The sequence below is a fragment of the Glycine max genome, chromosome 7, assembly GCF_000004515.6.
Source record: "Glycine max cultivar Williams 82 chromosome 7, Glycine_max_v4.0, whole genome shotgun sequence".
In the NCBI taxonomy this organism is placed as follows: domain Eukaryota; kingdom Viridiplantae; phylum Streptophyta; class Magnoliopsida; order Fabales; family Fabaceae; genus Glycine; species Glycine max.
The window spans coordinates 842,879-866,109 of NC_038243.2; the positions used below are offsets into that span (position 1 = coordinate 842,879).

Genomic DNA, 23,231 nt, shown 5'->3' on the forward strand with positions numbered 1-23,231 from the left:
TGATTCTACCTTTGAGATGAGTTTTGGAAGTTACTCCCCCAAACATGATTCTTCCATCCTTAACAAGTTTTTAAATATGTTATTGGTTACGTAGGAGATCCATTTTATTAAAAGATGCCATATAAAAATTGGAGCGCCTTCACTTCTTGAAATTAGACATGAAATTAAATATTCGAAGTTAATACTATTTTTTAGTGAGATAGTGCAAAATTAGAGAAAGCATCCCTAAGTATATAAGTTAAATTTTATAAAATGGAGACACGTTGTTGAGACATATCAAATGAAGAGCCTAAACTAAACTAAATTACTTGTAAATGGTGATAAACCAATCTATATATAGCTATCAGTAAATTATGCACAGTAAATTGTAACTTGAGTTTTTATCTTAATTAATCACAATTGTAATTTTGTCTATCATTACGTGAATTGGGAATCTATTGCAGTTTTGACCATTTTTTCTTCATTGTTTTAGTTCTCTTTGTCAAGCTTATCACTTTTTAGATTTGATTGTTATATCATCATCAGCTCGTCACCTGACAAAATTAAACAAAAAATAAAAATTGTTTAGGTGGAAATAACTCTTAAATAACATCTTTCAGGGTATTCAAATCTAAAACTTAAGAAGACAATCTCACAAAATCTATAAAACTTGTGTGAAAAGTGATGAAAATTACAACAATTTAGAGCATCAAGGAGAGGGAGAAAAAATGCCAAACTTGGGAGGGATTAATTTTCATAGAACAATTAGTAGAGGAGAGATTTAATAATAATCTTCGAGCATTAACACGTAAGCAAATAGGTTAATGTGACCCATAGTATATTGATGTAGCAGCGTATAATTTATATTATATAAAAATATGAGTAATATTATTGACTTTTTATAATAATTGTAATTTTGGTAAGTTTTTAGCTGAAGATTTTATTTATATTTGATTAGTCTTATTTTTACACTATTTTTCTCACATTGTATTTGTAATATCAATATTGAATTTGAATGTTTTAAGTGAGATATTAAATTTTATAGATAAAAAATATAATTAAAAACAAATATTCTATTAAAATTGATTACATAAATTAGTCATCAAGACATTTGTATTGGATAATGTACTTCTCACTTAATTTTTTTTTCACTATACTATTTCTCAATAACTATTTAATATATTTTTAATTAAAATATTTTTCGTTCTCATAGATATGAAAATATTTAAAATTTATTATATAAAATTTTTAAAATATTTTTCATACTTATAAAATTAAAATATATCTTTTTTTATTCGGATGTTGATGCAAAATCGATGTAAATGTGAATTTATTTTTTCATTCGTTATGTATATAATTGATATAATTTTGATGGTTTTTTACATACAAACAATGCACCTCTGAAATTTTTATAGGAATAAATTTTGAATATTTTTTTATGAAGAAAAAAATATATTTTAACCTATATTTTTTTAAATACACTTATTATTATAAAATAAAATTTATGATACAAAATTAAATAAATATAATTCTTCATTTAATTAACATCGCTCATAATTTTATGAGTATATACTAAAATTTAATTTAATTATTAACAGTAACACTCCTCTGGTTCGTAAATAAACGACACTGATACACAAGAATTTCGTTTCGTTTGTATAAAAGAAAAGCTAGCGTCATCGGACCTTCTCCGGCGTCGACCATCGCCGTCGCAGACGACGGCGCCCATGGCTCATCCGCCGTTGGATCCGTACTACCTTTACCAACAACAAGATGAGCGGAGCAACATCAACACGTTATTTGTCTCCGGTCTCCCAGACGACGTGAAGGCGCGTGAGATTCACAACCTCTTCCGCCGCCGCCCCGGCTTCGACTCCTGCCAACTCAAGTACACCGGCCGCGCCAACCAGGTACCATTCCTTCTCGTGAATTGTTCCTTTTTACTTACCTACTATTATGCATTGAAACTGAAGCTCGTGAATTTTGTATGTATTGAATAAAATTTCGCTTTCCTTTTCAGGTCGTAGCGTTCGCCACGTTTTTCAACCACCAATCGGCAATGGCAGCGTTGCACGCCTTGAATGTGAGTACCGTTAGAGTTAGGAATTTAGTCATTGATAACTCAATTTTATGATTTTGATTTTTGTTCCTTAGAATTATCATTTTGGACTAAGGGTCTGTTTGCACACACTTCTCAATAGGCACTTGAGAAGAAAATAAGAAGCTAAAATGAATTTAAGTTTCTCCTAACATAAAATTAACTTACGTATAAGTTAATTTCTACAAACTCTCATTTAGCTTTTCCAAAAATTGATTTTAACTTCCGCGTGAGCTAATTTTAGCTCATGAGAGAAGTTTAAGTCGTTTTATCTTCTTATTTTCTTCTCCTAAAAGTGTATATTGAGAAATTTATCCAAATGAAAGTGAAAATTGCACTGGCCTTGCGCAGATACTAAAAAAAAAATCTAGAGTTAGTGGGCTTTATGATAGAGTGTCAAAAGAAATTGTTGATCATATTTTACTGACAAGATGTTTGCAGTTTATAGAAATTGGTCTTCTATCTAATTCCTTTTTTCATTTTTGATCATTATCAGGGTGTGAAATTTGATCCTCAAACTGGATCTGTTTTACATATTGAACTTGCCAGGTCAAACTCTAGGAGGAAGCGTAAACCAGGTATATATATTATATGCATATTATATCATATGACCAAAAAAGGAGTGATGGAAAATATGAGAGTATCATCAAGTTACAAGGCAGATCATAGCATATGGATATCTTCTCATTTTTATTACATTCAGTTTTTCCTTCAAGCAACTTTTCTTCCATCCCCCCCCCCCCCCCAATTTGTGAACTTTTATGTATTTCTTTTGATGAACTCTAGAGGAATTCAGTTTGTTTTACTTTTATGGCTTTACTTCCTTTTTAGGATGATTACTGGATTTTTATTCTGCACAGGTGGTGAAGCCTACGTGGTTATAGATAAAAGGTCCACAGGGGAGCCTGATCTTCAGGGATCATCAAGTGATGATGGTAACATTACTTTATTAAGTTCAATGCTAAGTGTGTGTATTCTGAAATGACTATGATCTAGCTTGTTGCCATTTTATTGTATGCATCCATAGCTAATTGTCCTTTTCTTTCAATTTAAATGGGATGCATGAGATTAGAAAAAAAAATGGGAAGGGAGCAGCACGGGGAACTTAGGTTTCATATTCTTGGCCCTCTTGTTTCTGTGTCTCACCTGCACATCTTTCACATTTAGGTGACAGTGACCCTGATGAACCATCAGACAGTGGTGACAACCAGGGTGATATAGCAATCATGACAAGGTTGAGAATACAATAACTTTAATAACTGTTTAGCTCAAATGTTCAAAATCTTGCAAATTGTTCACACACGCACAAAAAAAAATGATAAAGTTATAACAGTACTTTGAATTTTCTAGTGGTTCACTAAGTCTATAATATTCTCTGCTTGTATGCAGTGATGAAACGGCTGTAGGTTCTGACAATGCTGTATCTGTGGTAAGTTCAAATGAAACTCAGCAATAAGTTGAAACTCTTCAGCTTATTGCATTTGTAGAAACCATCCAATATTTTCTTCTGCTTTAAATGCAGTACCTAGAATTCATGTCATTTCCTTCAGTGTTTCAACAAGCAGATGAAATTCTGTGTAGTTTGAAAAGGTGTCGCTTCCTTTTCCCATTAAGTACTTCTGTACTACAATCCTTTCAAATTGGCTGCAGGAGCAACATGGAAAGGGCAGTGCTGGAGGACTGTGTTCCACTCTTTTTATCGCAAATCTTGGTCCTAATTGCACTGAAGATGAATTGAAGCAGGCTTTTTCTGTGTGAGTTTATCCTTCTCTCTTGTTGATGAATCTGCTAATGGCCTCTGTTATTCAGATTGGACCATTGCTGAACATGCTAATTCTTGTTATGTATAGATCCTGCAATGTTCTTCATCTACTTGATTTGATCATAAAACTTAATGTCTTTAATCCATTTTTTCAGATATACTGGATTCAACATGGTCAAAATGCGTTCCAGAGGAGGAATGCCTGTTGCATTTGTTGATTTTGAGGTAAGTCAGCATGTGCCTCTTTTGCATTTTGAGGTATCTTGTTAAAATAATTGGCATTTATAATATTCATATATTGTGTGTGGATGTTCAAGGGAGAGAAAAATAAGGGTGGAGGAAGGGAGGGAAGGAAATGATAGATTAAACGTTTAGTAATAATGAGGGTTACTTCCATCAACTTTTTATTTTTTGGAATGATTTGCTGAGTTCTTTGTATAGAAACTCTACCTTTTCTGTATAGCATTAGACCACTGATTGTTCATGTCATCAATTTTGAATCATGTTTCTGGAAAACATAATTTTGTGTGTCTGTTTGAGGTAAGAAAACCATCTAGAAACTAGAGCTGTACATCCTGAGCCATCCAGGAATGTCTAATAGAACTAAATCTGATCAAGAGGACTTCACTCTGGGAACACAAATTCTAATTGGGCAAACCCTGTTCCATGCTGTTATTTTCTCATGCTTCCTGAACAATTGACTTTTTAGAAATATGAAATATGAGAACATCATGACATAGGCATACCATTGGATGAGAAAAGGTTGTTTGGTTTTTTTAGGTCATTGTCTCTTCTATAGCCTTGCCACCAAAGTATGGTCAAGCATACCGTATCTGTCAAATAACCTTGTCCTGATTTTTTACTCATACACTGATTATTTTATCAATCTTTCTTCTTTTGAAAGGAAACTGACCAAGCTGCTAAAGTTGTGGAGGAGCTTCAGGGAAGCTTGCTGCCATCATCAGATCGGGGTGGCATGCACATTGAGTATCTTCTAACCCGATGAGTTCTATTAATTTTAATTCTGCAATGATTAGATACTTCATCTTTCTAACTTCCTTTTTTTTTCCTCTTACCCGTGCTCTTTAGATATGCAAGGTCTAAAATGAGGAAGCGTTAGGAGAAACGGGAGCTAGACAGTTTCCGGATAATTTGGTTGTTCGATACAGAGGATTCGCAACATGTAGGAAAGATTGGGAATTTGGCCAATTTTGCAAAATGTTGTTTTGGTTATGCCTAGAAGGCTAGAACCATGAATTGTGTAGGAATTAAAAATATTCAGAAGGTTGCAAAATGTTTGTCCCTATCGGCAGTAAAACTTCTCGGCATATATTTTTATGGTAAATGGTAACCACATCAGTTAATAATAAAGTTTTTAAAGGGAAAATTACACTTAGACGCTTGATTATGTTGTCTTTTGCTCTTAAACAATTACACTTGTTTCTTTGATAACCCATTTTAATTGGAAACTAAAATTTTCTCTTTACACGGAAAGTTTTTTAACACTTAGAATTATTAACTTATAAGTTCTCTTGTGACATTTAACAAAGAGGGATATTTTGTATAATTCGAAAAAATCTCAGTAGGTGTTAATGTAATTTGCTTCAATATTTATACGGGTCTTCATTTTAAAAAAATTAAATGAGCCATATTTAATAATTCATGTTTTGAAATTATGATCATTAATAAAATATTTTTCTATAAAATATTACAAGCATTTACCTTTTTTCCCTCTTTCAATTACTTATTATTTTCAAGTCATTTTTTATACTTTTTTTCATGCGTTGTGTACCTTATTTAACGGTGATTCTCTTACCGTGAGTCTCTAGTTGGGTCATTTGTACTTGTCACAGCAATATATATCCTTCAAAGTTTTTTTTGTCACGCTCATTGGTTATATTTTGAGAAAAATATTGTTAAATACTGTCATTTAAAAAAAAATGTGCTTCATGCAAAATGAAAAAAAAAAATATACACGTAGTTAATATGTTTTTGTTAACAAAGAAAAATCACATTTTTCGTAAAATAAGAGATGATTTTTATCAATGAAATGAAAAAAAAATGCAAAAAATTACAAGATCCAAAAAGGAGTAAAGGTAAATGGTATACAAGAATTAGGAGAGATGCATTAATCATTTAGGGTAGTGAGAAAGTTATAAATCAAGAATTAATACCAACAATATCCATATGAACCAAATGAGCAATCTCCATGAGAATTGCCACGTTGAATGAGAAACGCGCTTTAGAACATTTAGAAGGAGATCAAAGGAATACTAACGAAATAGTGAGAAACGCGCATTAGAACATGAGATCATGTCATGTTGATTTTTCAAGTGACACTACCATGTCAAAATTTTGCACCTCTATAAGTTCGGAATTGTTTTACTTGACAACATCTTAAATCAGCTCCATACTTCAGAATTGAAAAGTAGGGGGGAAAAAACCCTTAGGAATAAAGGGTAGCCGGGATTTCACAGGTATCATTGTGAACTTATCAGAGGAGATCAATTTTGCCACTCTCTACAAGTGCCTATATTGATTTGTAACATATGAAGTGGAGGACACCAGGCTCCATCTCAAACAGCTTCGACCTGCGAGAATAATCGATTAAACTTTTTTTTAACCTTTTTCAAGGCAGAGCAGAATTAATTCATCCAAGTACAAGAGAATTTGCCTGTCATCAACAGGTCCATCTTCGAGCTGAATGCCCGTGAGATACTCTTTACTTCTACACAAAACAAATGTGTCTAGTTGTGGTTCTGGGACTGAAATATACAAACAAAATAATTGTCAAAACAGATGGTTCATTTAGGTCAGAGGACATCATAGTCTCAAGGAAATAACATATAATATATTAAAAAACAAAGTATGAAGCAATGAAAGACATCAGTTAGCAAAAGAGAAAACACAAGTGGCGAAAATGAGGAAGCTCCTCTAACTCTAACATGGTTTTTCACGTAAAATAATCCACAGTAACTGAGATGCACAAAAGGATATAAAATTAAAGGGCAACCCAATATGTATCAGACTCCAACCAAGTGGATTTGAAATTGGGGGCTTCCAAGTCACAAGGTAGCAAGATATAATAGTAATATATGTGTGCGTGTGATCAGAGAAAAATATACAATAGTTGTCTATACTGAAATACCATTCAATGTTAATAAGATAGCTAATCAAACAAAGTGATCAAAGTTTAACTGAGAATAATAATTTGACGCGTGCAAAAAAAAAATCTCTCGTCCTTTCTCTTTTCACCTTTGTAGGTTTCCATGTTATTACCAAAGATAAACAAGGTTAGCAGCCTTCTGGTATTTGTTATAAGAATGTGAAAGCAAGGGCAGTTATAAGATCGTGAAGTATTTACTGGGCTATTAAAAAAAATATCATTATAGCCATCAGTATATAATATAGTGTTACTGCACACTTATTTAGTGTCATCAATTTAGTAGTTGAAATTATGGGGTTATAGATACAGAGGGAGGAAGAGAGAGAAAAAAGAATGAAACACTAATTCATATTAACTGAGATATTTTACAAAACTTACAGTGAGTTTATGTGTTTGAAATAAGGGAAACTAATCCTAGGAGACAATGAGGAATCATGGAAACTAATCCTAAAAGACCATCTAAGACTAAACTTCCTAATTGACTGTCGGACTCTTCAATCCAAGAAATGTAAATCATTTCAAGCTACTTACTGAAATGCTAACAAGGTAACAAACTTTATCTCATAACAGACTGGTGATTTTCAGGCAAAGCAAATTTGACTACCCAGACAGATACACAATGATCCAAAAGAAATAATGAAATAACATAACCTAAATTGTCTTTTAACTTCTGAGAATGATAAATTACCCATGTCATCCTCTTCACTCATTGAAGATTGCCTCAGAACAGACTTATAATCTTTAGGCAACTTCAACAGAACGCTCTCATCCAGATGTTGCTTTAGGTCATTTTCACACCTGCAACCTGAAAATCAGATTCAAAAACCACAACAAGTGTGCTTTAATGCTACAACTTAAAACACATTGCTAGTCAGAAAAATAAATTATCAAAAAATATATATATATGTATATATATATATATATATATATATATATATATATATATATATGTAAAGGATAGCCTTACGCTTTGGCAAAATCTTTCTCGTCTTTAGATAGCCTGTTCCAAAGTTCTTCAGTTTTTTGGATGTGGAACACGAACTTTTCAATCTACAATAAAAACACAGCTACAAAATTAAACAAAAAGCAATCTAATGAACAGAGCAATAAGTCAAGTCAATTCCCAGCCGGTGGCTAGTCTTCAAATAGTTCAGCAACTAATACATACCCAGATACCTTAATTATTATAACCTATTATACAGGTAGTAAAATGAAAGCCGCAAAACTATTATTAGGGTGAAAATATCTGCCAAAAGTGAGTCCACAGAGAAAATTCAATTTACATCTAGTCGAAGATTCACACGGCCATTGCTCATACTTGAGGTTAATAAAAGACTACAATAAATTTCACTAGTTCAATTCTTTTACCCCTGATTCCTTCCCAAGGTTTTAAAAATCGGTTGGCAGCTACAATTTCTGTCGCAACATCAAGGAATTTCGGCTCTCCGCGGCCACGCCGGTCGTTTTCAAGGGTTTTAAACTGCAGTGATCGTCACAGTCACACGTTTTCATTGCCTTTCTTGATGTTACGGGAAATCATGGACAAATGTAGACACAATTGCAGTCGCATTGCCACACGAACACTTAAAAAAACATTGATGTTACGGTAAAAAACCATGGTTTTCAAAAACCTTAACCTTGCCGCCAAAATCACGGTTGCCAACCGCTTTTAAAAACCTCGGTACTCATTTGTTCATAATTACCAACAATGTCAAGAAGCAAACCGCAATTGCAATTTCGTACCTAAAGAAGGAATTCAGACTTAACAGGCATAAACATAACAATGGAATTTCTAAGTTGGGTACCTTCTGGATGCGGATCCTGAGATAAGATCTTAACAGAAAGAGAGTTCTATCCAAGTCCATCTGATACAGAGACACTGAAAGAGGATTAGTACCGCCACTGGATTTCTCCTCCACAGTTTCTTCCTGCACAAATAAAAATCTAAAGTTGGTTAGTTAGTTAGGGTTTGAGGTGTGAGAAGTAACGGTTACGCACCAGGAATTGAATGACTTTCTTGACGCGGGAAACCAAATCAGATTCGTAGCGGAGAATCTCGGGGGCTGCCTTCTCGTTGCGCCATGCTCGCTTCAGAAGCTCCGCGTCGGTGGTTGCAATCAAGGCTTCGTAATCGTCGCCCATTGATACTCCTTCCGCCGCAGAGTTTGAAGCCATTCACAACCACCACCCAATTATGTTTCTCTTTTCATTTTGCTTCCAACAATTAATAAATTGGCGCCAAAGGGCCAAAAGAGAGACTTCACGTGGCGGGAGCGTATGCTGAGGCGTGTGCATGTCAAAACTTAAAACAATCATGAGTCAACAATTCCCATTACTTATTTAATTTAGTTATAATTTTGCTAAATTTAATTTAAAATTTAAAATTTTGGTCTTTTTGTTTTTTTTTATTAATTAAATTATTTTTATAGTAGTTTAAGTGAATATTTTAAGTCTAAAGGTTTGACTGAAACAAAATAAAACATAAGTAAAATTAAAAATTAATTAAATTTGTGAATTCTTTAGAATAGAAATACTAAGATCTGCAAGAAAAAAAACAAAGAAACCAAAATAATAAATCAAGAGTTAAATGGATAACAAAAATACAATTTAGGCAATTATTTAACCATTAATTCAAGTTAGTTATCGGATTAGTTATGCAACCCAGATCAACCCATATATACAGGGGTGTTCGTGGCCCAGATTTTGTTGATTTTAAAATTTAATCCTATCAAATTTGATCGATTTGGGTCAATGAATTATCCATTTGAATTTGGTTTTTCTTTCTTTCTTATAACTACTATTTTATATCATAATTCATCTAAATATCTAATACAATTAACACAATATTATCAAATGTCTAAAAGTAGTAAAATTGATTCATTTAATACCATCAACATAATATTTTAAATTAGACTAATATAAATTAAAACAAAATATTCTTCAATAAGATTTACTATAATAGTTTGAATCATAATTATTTCCTACAAACTAATTTCTTGCAACAAGTTCTATTGCAACCAAATTTACTTAAACAAATGAACAAAAATATGATCCATTAATATTATAATCATGGCAAAAAAATGAAAAAAAGGTGAAACAAATAACAATGTAATTGAAAGTAATATGACCCAATACTTGTAGTTGTAACACTTGGAGTTTCAATATTAATAGTATTTAAAGTCAAACAACCAACTATAAAAATTTAAACACAATCTCGTTAACACAAAAATTAATCGATATTTTATACAAATATAAAAAAAATGAAATAAGAGATTACACACATGATTCAATCTTTTTCGTTACATTTATTTTAACTTGCAAGTCATTAATATTTTGCTTAGCAGATCTAAGCCAATTTTGGACACAAATAAGAGCTTCAATAGTAGCATGACTCAAGGAATTATGAAATGAAACTATAATTTTACCCATGTACTAAATGCCGACTCAGATGATACAGTAGATATATGAAGGGACAATATATCTCTAACCATACAAGAAATGTGTTAAAATGTAATGTCTCAAAATGTAAATGTGTTTCTAATTCTATTAGTGTGATGTGTTTCGGTTTTCGTAACTCCCAACATATTAAATTGTTAATATTTCATTAAAAGCACTAAAAGAAATAATGCACTACCACACATTCCCTTGATTGTCAAATTATATTTTTAGTTTTTAATATATATTGATAACTGACGTGCCTAAGTAGATTATGTAATTAAAACATACAAGAATTAGTAATATTCTTCCATTTTTATTGCTTCTTTTTGTGTGAATCATTGGAATTTCGACACCCTCTGAGTTTTTGTGTAGTAGGCGCCTTAAACTGCTAATTCATACTGTTTTGATGGTTTTCATTTTGCAGATATACAAGCAAGAGATAGAGAGAGAAGTTGAAGTCTGATGGTTCACGCTCTGTGCGCCAAGCTCGCTTAGCAGGAAGGTTTCCGCTGAGCGCGAAGAAGGAGCATAGAGAACCTGCAATTAGGCGAAGGGGCGTTTAGCGCACATGACGCGCTTAGCGCCCAACCACTTACTCACGGTCAACGTGTAGCCGCGAAATCTCAAACTCAGAAAGGGTTTTTAAGTGAAAAACAAAAAGAAGAAAGGAGTTGGTTCAGAACAAGAGAAAAGCCCTAAAGCTTGAGCTAGAGTTAGAAGACAATCATTGGGAGCCCATTCTCTTCCACCGATTCACCTTGATTCCTTACTCCTTCACCTTTTACATCCTTTTGTACATTATAGCCCTTTATGACCATGAAGGGCTAAACAACCCATTGTTGGGGAGCTTTCCACCATACTCTCTTGATGTAACGACTCTTACTATCTATTTAATATTATTGCTTGTTGCATTGTTCCTTCTTATGTTTATTTCCATGTACTTGGTTTGATCATCCATTTATATGCTATGTTAGGGTTTAAGCATTGAGAAATGTGGTTAATCCTTAGAACTTGGAATAGCATATAAAATGCTTCATTGTTAGGAATATTGTGAGGTAGTTTAGCCGAATTATACATCTCTATTAATTATGCAGTTCAACTAGTTTAGTTCTTGAGGGATTAAGAAAGAAACTAAGGGTATTAGGCTCCCTCGTGTGAGGAATTACGGTTAGAGTGCTTTCACGGATGTAGGTGATAACTAGAGTATTATTAAATAGAGAAAAATTAACCCAATTACATTAAGAGAAGTTCCAGAAGGGAGCCCCTAACATAATCAACTTCTGCATTTGCTTTTCGTCATCAATCTCAGTGTTTATTTTCTTTACTCAATTTTAGTCTAAAATCACATCATCGTTTAATTTGCAAACAAAAATGATTTACTTAGCATTTCTCCAATTCATTCATTAATTGCACACAAATTGAATACACACTAGTTCGAGCACAAACAAAATCCTTGTGGAAGCAATACTCAGTTTGATCGTTTTAAAATACTACTTGGACAAATTGGTGCACTTATTAATTAGTAAATATATATATATATATATATATATATATATATATATATATATATAATAGAATTTCTATTTTAATTATATGTTCATGAGTCGGGTTAATGGGTTAACGGATCTATAAATCTAAATCTGTGATCCAACTCGTACGTAAACAGTTTTGGTCGATTTGATTTAATTTTGATCCAAATATATAAATGACTCAATCCAAATTGTTCGGATCAATTTTAATTAATTTGGATTGATGAGTGACTCATATCCATTAACACTCTCCACATATAACCCGGGTTCAACTGTGAAACCCTTAACTAGTTCGACCAATTTCTTATTGTTAAATGTTGCTTTTGTCCATCACGCGGCCCAATGTGTCAAAAAATTGTTAACTGCACGCTAGGCCCTTTAAATACAGCATGACCTTATGGCCGCCCTTAATTATATAAGACTATATGCTGTTTTTTTTTTTTTTTTTTAACAATTTGACTATCATTTTCAACTAAGCAAACTTGTCATTCAGAATAATATAAGATTAATTAAGTTTTTAGTCTTTAAATTTTTTAAAATTAAATTTTTAATTTTTAATTTTTAAATAAAAGTTTGATAATAAAACTTTTAAAATTCAATATTTATTTAATGGAATTTCACGAATTAAAAATTAAATTTTTAAAAATTTAAGATTTTAACTGGACAAAATTCTATTCAGAAACTAAAAACCTTAATAAGAAAAAATCTAGGAATCATGACTAATCAATTTTGTTCTGGGAGCTAAAAATTAAATTTCAAAAATATTTAAAAACTAAAAACTTAATTAATCCAATAATATATTTTGTGACTGCTCAAGGTCCAACTGTCATCTCTAGATGGTCCCTAATTGTAAAATGCATGCATGAAATTTTTTGAAACTTACACAACAATATTGGAAGAACACAAGCTGTGGGTTCTGCAAAGTTTTTTTGTTTTTGCCGATGTTGATTAATAAGTAAGATATATGGACAAGAATCAGACAGAGTCGACCTCGGGATAAGGTGTGGAGTCTCTTTGTTTATAACTTGCCAATACATAACCGGGAAACAAGACACTTGACATGTCTCTTGATTGTATTATGTCTGAACATCATAGTCCTGTCACCATCAGCCAACCAATAAATTTTGTTTTACATGCTACGAGAGTCAAGAATTCAAGAAAAAAAAAATAACATTGTCATAATCAGCCAACCAAGGTGTTTTCATTTTGCATGCTTCTCAAATTTAAAAATTTGAATAAAAAAAACACAAGTTCTTAAAGTTAACAGATGTGGTGCTCTCACTGTCCCGATTGCTAGTTCAGATGATAATCTCAGCTCAGGTTTTGTTCACTTCTCAGTGCATGCATGTCCATGCACAGACAAGAATTGGAACAAGAGGAGAGAAACAAAGAGATGAAAAATTATTATGTATTATCCCAACCAATTTTTACGTAACATAATTGAGTTTTTTAGTTTACTCAGAAAAATAACTAATAAAACTGAATTACATGTTACGTGAAGATTGATCAAAACCATAATAGTTGGAACATAAAATAAATTAGGGAGGGTTGAAGAGTGAAGATCATATAGACAGCAGTTAGGTCTGTCAAGTCATTCAGACACTAGTTTACATGATTTCCTGAATTTTTTTCAAAAGCTTTTCTATACTTGCCTATCCTACTTTCACTCTGCTATACAGATGCAAAATTAGATCCCATTGCACAAAAAAGGAAATAAGAAACAACAAAATAGGTAGGCAACAAACATATTTTATATTTAGCATAACAAGAATGCAATTTTCATCATCAATCACTTCAGATGTCATCTTCACATGAAGCCCTCCTAGCCTTGTCCCTGTCTCCCCAATAGGAAGGCTTGTACTTGTCAAGGGATAGCTTTCCACTGAAGGATTCCAGAGACTCTTCTAAAAGGGGACCGCTATAATGCTGCTGCCTTTGTAACGGCTCTGACCAAAGTCTACCACTCCGGTTTCCTGCATCATAACCTGGAGTTGAGATGTAATTTGAGTCCATCACCATGTCACCTTCTAGTATTCGGAGAACCTTCAATAAACAACCACAAGTATGCCAAAACAGTTAGATTGTTTTAGAATGCAGAAACATGTCCAAACAACTAAGCTTTTAGTATTTCAGCAATGAGCATATTATATTATTAAAAAAATGTAACCAAAAAGTCTTGCCTAAGACTAGCCATTAAACTTGGCTTTTATTGGCAATTGCAACAAATTAATTTAAACACCACAAATTATTAAAGTGGAAAGTGGAGCAATTTTAGGAACTTAGGAAAGTTGAGAAGAAAGTGCACTGCACGCATGTGAGGAATTACTACTATACAAGCCTCCGGATATTTCGGAGAACATGTTATAATCCTTTTGAGCAAGACATGCAGTTAGCCTTTTCCTACAGGCAGTGTAGGATATTTAACTATAACTAAACATGATCAAGTTCCAAGAAATATGCAATTGTAAGTTCTTAGGAGCAAGCCAAGTTTGCCAAAAAGGGTTCAAAACTTCCCTTACCTGTGACATGCGTGGTCTACATTGAGGATCTCGCTGTATGCATAATGATGCAGCATGCAGCATGCAATAGACCTCATGTTCTGAATAGTGCTTACCAAGCCTTGGATCAATCAGTTCCTCAATGGCATATTCTTCCAACAGTGGTCGTGCCTGTTTAATATTCAAAAGTTTACACAATTAGGCAAGGCTAGTCATGAAAAAACAAAATAAATTGAAGCTTTTATGTTTGTCCATTGGAGTGTCATGAATGTTACTATTTACTCTCTTGAAATGGTGTTGTCAACAATCCAATAACATAACAAGTTAGATATTCTCATACTCTTGACTTACCCACTCAGTAAGGCACTGCTGCCCCTTTGGCCTAGTGAGATCCACAGCTTTTCTCCCTGTAACAAGCTCCACTAATACCACCCCAAAGGAATAAACATCAGCTTTTTCAGTGATTTGGCCACTTTGAGCATATTCAGGAGCCAAATACCTACACAGAAATGGCATAGCTTAGTTGTTATCTCGCATTGCTTATACAAATTTAAGGATGAAACTGTTTCAAGATCAATACAACACTTACCCAAATGTTCCAATCACTCTAGTTTCCACACCCGTGTCTCCATCAGGCTGCCACCTTGCCAGTCCAAAATCGCCAACCTTACATAACATAATTCAGCACAATTACAATACTGTTAGAAATGAAGCACGCATTTGATGCATCTCAAAACACACACTTAAGATCGTGATCTCTAGGAAACTGAAAAATCCATGACCCTTTTCCTTTCATAAGTATTTTTTTTAAGCAGTCCACAATTACTTTAATGAAGAGAAAATTTGAGGTAAAAAAAAAAAACTGTAGAGAGATGAACATTCAATAATGAAGTAATGGTGTCTTTCAATATGTAAACTATGACACCGTGTTGTACAAAGGAAGGAAAGCAGTAACCTACCAGAGGTTCAAAATCATGAGTTATGAGAATATTGTTTGGCCTCATGTCACGGTGGATAATACAACCCACTCTACACTCTTCATGAAGATATCGTAAACCGCGAGCAGCTCCAACAGCAATTTTTTGCCGTGCAGACCATTCTAATGTATCCCGTTGTCGCCCTGAAATACTTCAAAGTATTAAATCAATTTACAATCAAGTCACCATATTCATATCACTGAATGTAACATGAAAGTATCATGATGTTAACATACTATGCATTAATATATAGCCTTTAAAGACAAAATGTTATGATACTTGGCATATCCATTTATAAACCAAAAAATTGATTTTAAATTATCATTTTCCAATTGTTCAATGACACTTAGATATATGATATATAATTAAGAACTTGACAGATTATGAACTTGAAAATCTTCACTAAGTTCAGGCCAATTCTAAATATATTTCTATCATGAGATAATTTGGTATGGGAGCAAGAGAAATCACCATATAAATGTGAATCCAATGATCCATTGCATATATACTCATAAACCAGTAGCCTTCTCTTATCCTCTATACAGAACCCAATGAGCATAACAACATTCCGGTGCTGAGCACAGCTCAGGACTTCCACCTCTGAGCAAAATTCAAGATCACCCTGAGAACTAGCCAATTTATGTTGCTTGACAGCAATGACTTGTCCTTCTGGTAGGACCCCTCTATGAACAGATCCAAACCCTCCTTCTGCCAAGAAGTTGGCCTGTGAAAAACCACCAGTAGCAAGTTCTAACTCCGAATAGGTAAACCACCTTGGAGGTTTTCCAAAAACAGGTGCCTTGTGTTGACATATTGAACATAATGGAGGGGGACCAGGTGGGGCGTTTCCGGATAATGCTATTGCTTCTCTTAAATTTCCACTGAAATCCATGTCATTTCTATAGGTTGAGATTTCAAATCCAGCTCCTCTATCAAGCCTAGAATACTTTTCTAGGAAAGCTCTGGTTGTAGATGCTTGAGGAATACCGTGAGATATATCTGATCTCTCTTCATTGCGTTGTGATGATTGTTGATGTAAAAGCAATTCTGTGATCCATGGCTGGTATCTCATGCTTGCTGAAGATGTGGACAGACTTTCACTTTCTGTGTCTGAATTAGTATCAACCAGTTCTTGACTTTCCTTGATAGTTTCCTCTTTTTTGAACTCACCATTCATCTCTGAGATGAAGAATGGTGAAGTTCCTGGATCAGAGCTTGAAACTGATGAAGTACCAGCTTCAGTTGCAGTGAATGGTGTCCCTAGCTCAGGACTGCTAGTTGGAGTTACAGTTGGTCCTTTGATAGAATTTAAGGAATCAAGCTTTATTTTGGTTCGGTTTTCAGGCATGTCATCTTGCTCAGAAGGTGATGGACCTGCTTCTTCAACATCCTTCTTTTGTGGTCCAATCAAATTCAAGCGCAGTACTTTAGGTTGAGAACGCTTCATAACCACAATGTTACACTGCAGTTCTTCCATGCATCGCTTTTCCTCATGTTTGAGCTGTCTGCAAAAAAGGCAACACCAAAAGCCAACAACACAAACTCAATTATAATCTCAGGTAAACAACAAAACAATAAGTCAAAAATGGAGATATAATCAAATAGCATGTCTATCAGTGAGGAAAATATAAGAGCTGAGAGACTATTACTTGTCTAATACGACCCAATTGGCTTGTGTTTTTTTGGCTTCTGCAGCCACTGCTCCACAAGGTGATCCGGAAACAATTTTAATCCTGACATTTATCTGTTGGGGAAAAGATTGGAATAAGGATACAACCTCAACATTCAATTTGCATGAACCTCGTATACATCAAGGCTACTAACCTTGTTTGGATCATAGACATTATGGAGCTGAAGGATCATCTGAGAACAAGAATCAGTGAGATCACTCTTCTGCTCTGATATTGTTCCTGGAGGGTACTTCTTAATACCACTGGCACAATCACCAGCAAATCTAGGAAAACCCCATAATCTTCTGCCTGCATACAAGTAGAATACCAGTCAATTACACAGAATACCATGGTGAAGGTCAAATTCCCACAAAACAAACACTGACAAAGTGCATAGTTTAGAACCACTCATTGCTATTTCCTGCCACATTGCCATCACAATTTCAAAAGGAAAAAGCATGAAACAATCCCTTTATATGATAAAAAAAAAAGGAGGATGATATACATGAAAAACCAATGACCATGTTAGATACTCAAATCTGAATCAAAGGAATCAAATTCCCATTTTTCCAATTTGCCAGAAAAACAATATCTGGCAAGAAAAAGAAGCGCAAAACTATATCAAATGCAGGCAACAGAGGAATTACCTGAACTTTGTGAAGGCACAACCACTAGTAGTGTAATGCAATCCCCAGGTTGAACAACATGACTGAGGGACCAAACAAGAGCAGTCTTTGGAATTTCCTTTGATGCCTTAACGGCAACAATGACCTTCTCAGCACCATCAGAACCTTTCTCTTGCTTCCCCCGCTTCTGTTGCTCTCGACTCATCAGCACCAATAAGATTGCCTCAAAAACTTCCGTGCTCAAAAGATTGAACTCTCAACAACCATCCAAAGCATGTGTGTTGCCGATTCCTATATAAGAGAAAGAGAAACAGAAGAAGACGTTCAGTATGATATCTATCAATCATTAGCCTGCCCCACCAGTACAATTATTATTTATCTTATCACCAACATGCTTGTACATTCCACCGGGCAATAAAAGAGACAAATTCTTAATGCCAAATTCAAACCATATGTATCAATATCACAGACTCAAAAGTAAAAACCTTCCCCAACGTTCACAGAATCTTGTTTCTTTTACAAGTACCCTCCCAAAGTAGTATAAAATCCGGGGAGAATCAGATACCCTTTTGTGGATCAGAAAGCAAGACGAGGTTGATGCAGCAGCACCAAGTTCAAAATGCATTTCAAGCTTTCTAAAACCCAACAAGATTCAAAGCAGTGAAAGATGGCATAGCACACTACTGCTTTACTTGCTTGTAGATGAGAGATTTGAAAGGAGACCCTTCACTCCACTACTAGCTGTTGTGCTTTTTGTACCTTCAAATCACCTACCAAGTCAAAATAGTCGAAAAGAAGCTGCTTCAAAAAAGGTAAAGGGGGTGTGTGTGATTTGGATCCAACTATTTGGCTCTACTATCGAAAACACTTAGATAGAAGCCTCCGCAAAAGATTCCTCAGCATAAATAGTATCTTATCTTGTCCTTCCTACTTCAACAGCAAAAAAAAAAAAAAAAGACCAATCCAATCCTAACTCCCCCGAACCTCATAGACACATAAATATGACTTGAGATATAGCTCTCTGGCTCCTTCAAAGTTCACCCTCAATTTTTTTACCCTGCATAGCCCCAGATTCAACGTACATCAGAAAAATAATACAACAATATTGCAGAGTTAGGTGTGTGAAGAAGAAATGTAAATAAATAAATTCATGTATCATGTATGTACAAACATATGTATGATTTACTAATAACTTGCAACCGCCATTTTGTTGGTTTAGAAGGTCAAAAGCATCATTGGAGACAAGAAAAAAAAAATAGGGGGGGAAGGCCAGAATAAGATCCAGTCCAAAACTTTCATTTTCTTTCTTATTATTTATTTATATTATATTTGTCCATCAAGCACAATCCCTGTGGCCAAATGAAACAACCAGCGAAAAACAAGAAAAAGGAATATCACACTTTTTTTATAAAAAAAAAATTGTTTTTTGCTTACAAATTATTGTCTTCAGATTCTCTTAAAAATTTGATTTCCAGCGATAACACGCCTGAGCAAACCAACTCCAATCAAAACGCCTCTTCCCCATTAAAATATGAAAATGGGGCAAGCAGAGAGAAACTCCAAAATGAAACAAAGTTGGAGGCTTTAGCAACAGATAAGCCAACCCTGAAAGAGAAACCAGTGTTGGTTGAGAAGAAAATGAGTAATGAGTACAAAATGGTTTCTGGGCAAGACAAAACAAATGGAATTGGAGACAGAGAAAACAAAACTTAAAAAATTTAAATAAAAAGGTAAATATAAAATATTACCGTAATATTAATAAAATCAAACTATTCATTTGCTCTATAATTAGAAACCGAAAGAAAATTAGTTCGTGAACAGTTTATTTGGCGGTTTATTATAGTAAAAAAATATTATAGTAATTTACTGATTTTACACCGCCAAGTGTTCTATCTTCTATGATATTAGCAAATAGCAATTAGTAATTTTTTTTGGTGAAAAAAAATTAACCTATAATAAATAATATTTTTTTAATACTTACATTTAATCACAAATTATTTGCATGATAAATTTTTTAAATCTTATAATAAGTCATATTATTTGATTAGTTTACAGTATAAAAATTTTGAGTGAAATTTTTGCATACTATCGGTTAAAAAATATTTTTACATTATTAATCATATATTATAATAAATATAATGTACAAAGTAATAAAAACAAACAACTTGGAGACTTTCTGAACAGATGACCATATAACTTCTTTTTTTTACACTGAGTATATTGTATATAGGTTAGTATTTTATAAATAAAAAATTACATGCACACCTATATTATGTGATATTAATATTATATAGTATGTTATTTAAGAAAAATATAAATTTTGGGAGAAAAGGCAATCGTATTCCTCTCTGGTTTGGTGTACATCGTAGAACAGTAAGGTGAAGAAATACAGAGACCTGGCAGTCACCTCATCATCTTCTTCTTCTATTACACAGTTTTGATTTTTGCAGTAAAATAACCTTCGAGGGGTGGTCACGTGTTGAATGTTCATAGTATGAAACGGCATCGTTTGAGGCTCTGAATGTGAATCTAAGAATTTTAAATGTTGATGCATGGGCGGGATCTTATAGAAAACGGTATCAAAATCTATAAGGGTTTTCTGATCTGCTCTGAGCTGCATGCATTGATGATTTTATGACTTATATGTCATTAATAAAGGGACAGTGTCGTGTTATGGCTGTGGTTATTATATTATGACACAAAACTCACTGACTTATTTGGGTCACTGACAAATGAAGCAATTTGTTACTTGGAGTAATGGGAAGATAGCTTAGATAAGAGTGTTGTGGGGTGCATGGGGGGGGACCTACATGATCTCTTCTCCTAGGAGTAGTATTTGTTTTTTCTCATCTTAAAATTTCAAATTAAAGGGTGTTTTGTTTTGTTTTCTGGTGATTCGAATGTGCTAAAGTTTGCTTCTACCTAAAGTTGTGTGCCGGTTGAGACCAAAACAGTTTGGGAGGGAAATCTGGGTGACATCATCACCTCAACTAAAATGGAGAGGTGTGTGTACTTTTTATGGTTTTTAATTGGGAATTTTGAGATTGATCTCATCATTGTCTAAATTAAAAGGTACTCTCCCATGAATCTAATGTCTAACTTTGTTATTCCTCCTTTATCATCAGATCTTAACTTCATGATTTTGCTTGTGATTGGTTTTACTGCTACCTCAAAATATTGCATAATGGATGCAGTGATTAACAAATGGATATCATTTTCTAAACTTCATTAAAAGATTAATATTGTCATAAAATAGCTACAATGACTAACTCAAGTGATAATTTAATAATAGTTGAAAAAAATTTCTTAAATATATTTTTTCTTTTCGTTCCTTTAATTTAACTTTTTTTATTTTTATTCTTACAAAAGAAATTATTTTAGTCTTTATAAAATGTGTTTGTTATATTTTTTATCTTTAAAATGTTTTAGATAGTGTTTTAAATAATAAAAAAAGTGCATTGGATAATTTAAAAAATGTTATCTAAAACGTTTTAAAAATAAAAAACAAAAAAAAAATATTTTACAAAGATTAAGTTGTAGTATAAAAAAATTACTACATTTTACAAAACTAAGTTTTCTACTATTTAAACGTCAAATTCTAAATATTGTATTTAATATCCTTCATCATATACATTGAGTTTTTATTTTACATTTCTACACATCCTAAAAATATTTTATACAAATCAAGAGAACAATAAATATTGTCTCAAATTTGTTGTTAAAAAACCTTATTCCAAAACTAGTACTGTATGACAGTCAAAGAAAAGAAAGTGATATGGAGTGTGGCGTTATTACATGGGCATGGGCAAGTGTGTGAGAAATGAAATAGACGAAAATGATGAATCCCATGGATCGTAAATTGCTCAAGGTTAATGTTATTGTCTTCTTCTCTCACCCCATTCAATGTTTTTGGATTTCGCTATAAATGCCATAGCGGTTAAACTTAAAAAATGCACCGTCACGTCACCGTAACATTCAATACTACTATAATATACTAGTTCTAGTTCATGTTCATGTTCATGGTGGTAGTGCTACCACCACACCTCATGCTCATGCTCATGCTCATGGGATCCACTCACTCAGCTGAACACAACTTCTTCTCATGAATTCAACATTATTCATCAATCTTGTATTTTCAGCAACAATATATATATATATATATATATATATATATATATATATATATATATATATATATATATATATATATATATATATATATATATATATATATATATATATATATATAAAGTATCTAATACTAGTTTTTTAACTGACATTTTAAGACCTTCCTTTAAGTATTATTTAGAATTTCTAATCTAATAATCTAACTTGGTAATGGTGGAGTTTCTCCCCTAATAGTATAAGTTTTGATATGCCCGCAAAAAGGTTTATTCTTTTTCGTTTCATTCACGTGAAGATGATCGAATAGAATATTAAACTCGTTAAATTGAAACTGAAAGTCATTATATATGTTTAATAAAAATATTAATATAAATATTGTAAATTTACACCACAACTCATTATATTACTGTATTAACAACATATATTAATTCTTATAAAAAATTAAGATGATTTACTCTTAAGTACGTAAGTGTTAAGAATGAAGTAAAAAAAAAGATAAAACCTGATGTGTATAACATTTGATGAGAAATGAGATTTTTGATGGTAAGAGTTGTTAAAGTGATAGTAACATCTAAATAATTCATTACTTATAAATAATGTATTATTAATAAATAATTTGTTGCTAATAAATAAGTAGATATATATAACTTGATAAGGGAATAACAATATTATAGTTAGAATTAACATATTTATATTTTATCGACCTAATAATCTTAAGTTCGTGTAGACGAAAAGAATTGAGGTGTATATTTTAATATCATCTCACCTATCATGTCAATTTATGAACCCAAGATGTATGATAGTACAGTAATAATAAGATTATTATTAATATAATGTACTATTAAACGGTCAATATAAGCCTAATAGTTAACAAACCGTTTGTAAAAGAAAGAAAGAAGGGTTAACATGTACTGTAACAATTTTTTGAAGTGAAATTTTATAGGGTATAGACAGTGACTCAACGACGTCGTCTTAGTATATTCGATTGTGACGCCACGTATCCCGTAGCTTCCAAACCTACGAAGCATTTTTTTATTTGCAAGATCTGATTAAAAAGTCATAATCTCTTCGGCTTAAACGAGGCCAGACACTAGACAACTCAATTAATATTTTTTTTTATTTCTATGATAATTAAAAATGTTCGTAAAAATTAATTATTATTTTTCAATATAATACGGGATTTTTATTAATAATTTTCAAAAGATATCAATAAAAGAATCAATAATAAAAAATAGGAAAAACATGTTAGGAGTATATTGTAAATTGAATTTATTTAAAATACATTTATAGTACAATTTTTTTATCCTGTTATTTAATCATAAGTTATCACATATAATAAAATAATTGATTTTTATAATAATTT

General features: G+C 32.7%; 3 protein-coding genes across 7 annotated transcripts; 1 reads left to right on the forward strand and 2 right to left on the reverse strand.

Moving 5' to 3' along the window:
* The first annotated feature begins 1,627 nt into the window (after window positions 1-1,627).
* LOC100810989 (RNA binding domain-containing protein) lies at window positions 1,628-5,229 on the forward strand. The gene is made up of 10 exons (NM_001255895.3): window positions 1,628-1,889; window positions 2,000-2,062; window positions 2,574-2,655; window positions 2,938-3,012; window positions 3,245-3,311; window positions 3,467-3,506; window positions 3,728-3,831; window positions 3,995-4,064; window positions 4,744-4,826; window positions 4,929-5,229. Exons 1-10 carry the CDS (start codon window positions 1,707-1,709, stop codon window positions 4,957-4,959), a joined length of 798 nt encoding a protein of 265 aa, NP_001242824.2. The 5' UTR covers window positions 1,628-1,706; the 3' UTR covers window positions 4,960-5,229.
* A 763-nt stretch (window positions 5,230-5,992) lies between these two features.
* LOC100814216 (DNA replication complex GINS protein SLD5) lies at window positions 5,993-9,232 on the reverse strand. Its single transcript, XM_014777626.3, has 6 exons — window positions 9,004-9,232; window positions 8,811-8,933; window positions 7,973-8,055; window positions 7,694-7,803; window positions 6,514-6,604; window positions 5,993-6,430 (listed from the first exon to the last, which is right to left on the reverse strand). The coding sequence occupies exons 1-6, from the start codon at window positions 9,178-9,180 to the stop codon at window positions 6,370-6,372; spliced, it is 645 nt and encodes a 214-aa protein (XP_014633112.1). The 5' UTR covers window positions 9,181-9,232; the 3' UTR covers window positions 5,993-6,369.
* A 4,278-nt stretch (window positions 9,233-13,510) lies between these two features.
* On the reverse strand, window positions 13,511-19,426 carry LOC100816340 (inactive protein kinase SELMODRAFT_444075). 5 transcript variants are annotated; one of them, XM_014777627.3, is made up of 12 exons: window positions 19,178-19,410; window positions 18,728-18,800; window positions 18,309-18,502; window positions 17,765-18,034; window positions 17,272-17,426; window positions 17,097-17,191; window positions 15,919-16,952; window positions 15,430-15,590; window positions 15,060-15,136; window positions 14,822-14,969; window positions 14,492-14,641; window positions 13,511-14,015 (listed from the first exon to the last, which is right to left on the reverse strand). In XM_014777627.3, exons 4-12 carry the CDS (start codon window positions 17,946-17,948, stop codon window positions 13,767-13,769), a joined length of 2,253 nt encoding a protein of 750 aa, XP_014633113.1. In that variant the 5' UTR covers window positions 17,949-18,034; window positions 18,309-18,502; window positions 18,728-18,800; window positions 19,178-19,410; the 3' UTR covers window positions 13,511-13,766. The 5 variants fall into 5 exon arrangements, with proteins under 5 accessions (XP_014633113.1, XP_040873125.1, XP_040873123.1 ...); XM_041017191.1 differs by having other exon boundaries at window positions 14,587-14,641; window positions 18,309-18,800; window positions 19,178-19,426; XM_041017189.1 differs by having other exon boundaries at window positions 18,309-18,800; window positions 19,178-19,426.
* Between the last annotated feature and the right edge of the window lie 3,805 nt (window positions 19,427-23,231).

What these genes read in the sequence shown, in the direction of transcription:
- LOC100814216 (XM_014777626.3), bottom strand. Translation starts at nt 9,180, where the DNA reads ATGGCTTCAAACTCTGCGGCGGAAGGAGTATCAATGGGCGACGATTAC. An exon ending in GAGAAAGATTTTGCCAAAGC is followed by an intron (nt 7,804 to 7,972) that starts GTAAGGCTATCC and finishes TTCAGGTTGCAG; the next exon opens with GTGTGAAAATGACCTAAAGC. An exon ending in GAGTGAAGAGGATGACATGG is followed by an intron (nt 6,605 to 7,693) that starts GTAATTTATCAT and finishes TGTATATTTCAG; the next exon opens with TCCCAGAACCACAACTAGAC.
- LOC100810989 (NM_001255895.3), top strand. Translation starts at nt 1,707, where the DNA reads ATGGCTCATCCGCCGTTGGATCCGTACTACCTTTACCAACAACAAGAT. An exon ending in CTGACAATGCTGTATCTGTG is followed by an intron (nt 3,507 to 3,727) that starts GTAAGTTCAAAT and finishes AATTGGCTGCAG; the next exon opens with GAGCAACATGGAAAGGGCAG. An exon ending in TTGAAGCAGGCTTTTTCTGT is followed by an intron (nt 3,832 to 3,994) that starts GTGAGTTTATCC and finishes CCATTTTTTCAG; the next exon opens with ATATACTGGATTCAACATGG.
- LOC100816340 (XM_041017189.1), bottom strand. Translation starts at nt 17,948, where the DNA reads ATGAGTCGAGAGCAACAGAAGCGGGGGAAGCAAGAGAAAGGTTCTGAT. An exon ending in ATGTCTATGATCCAAACAAG is followed by an intron (nt 17,192 to 17,271) that starts GTTAGTAGCCTT and finishes TTTCCCCAACAG; the next exon opens with ATAAATGTCAGGATTAAAAT. An exon ending in AGAGTGATTGGAACATTTGG is followed by an intron (nt 14,970 to 15,059) that starts GTAAGTGTTGTA and finishes ATTTCTGTGTAG; the next exon opens with GTATTTGGCTCCTGAATATG.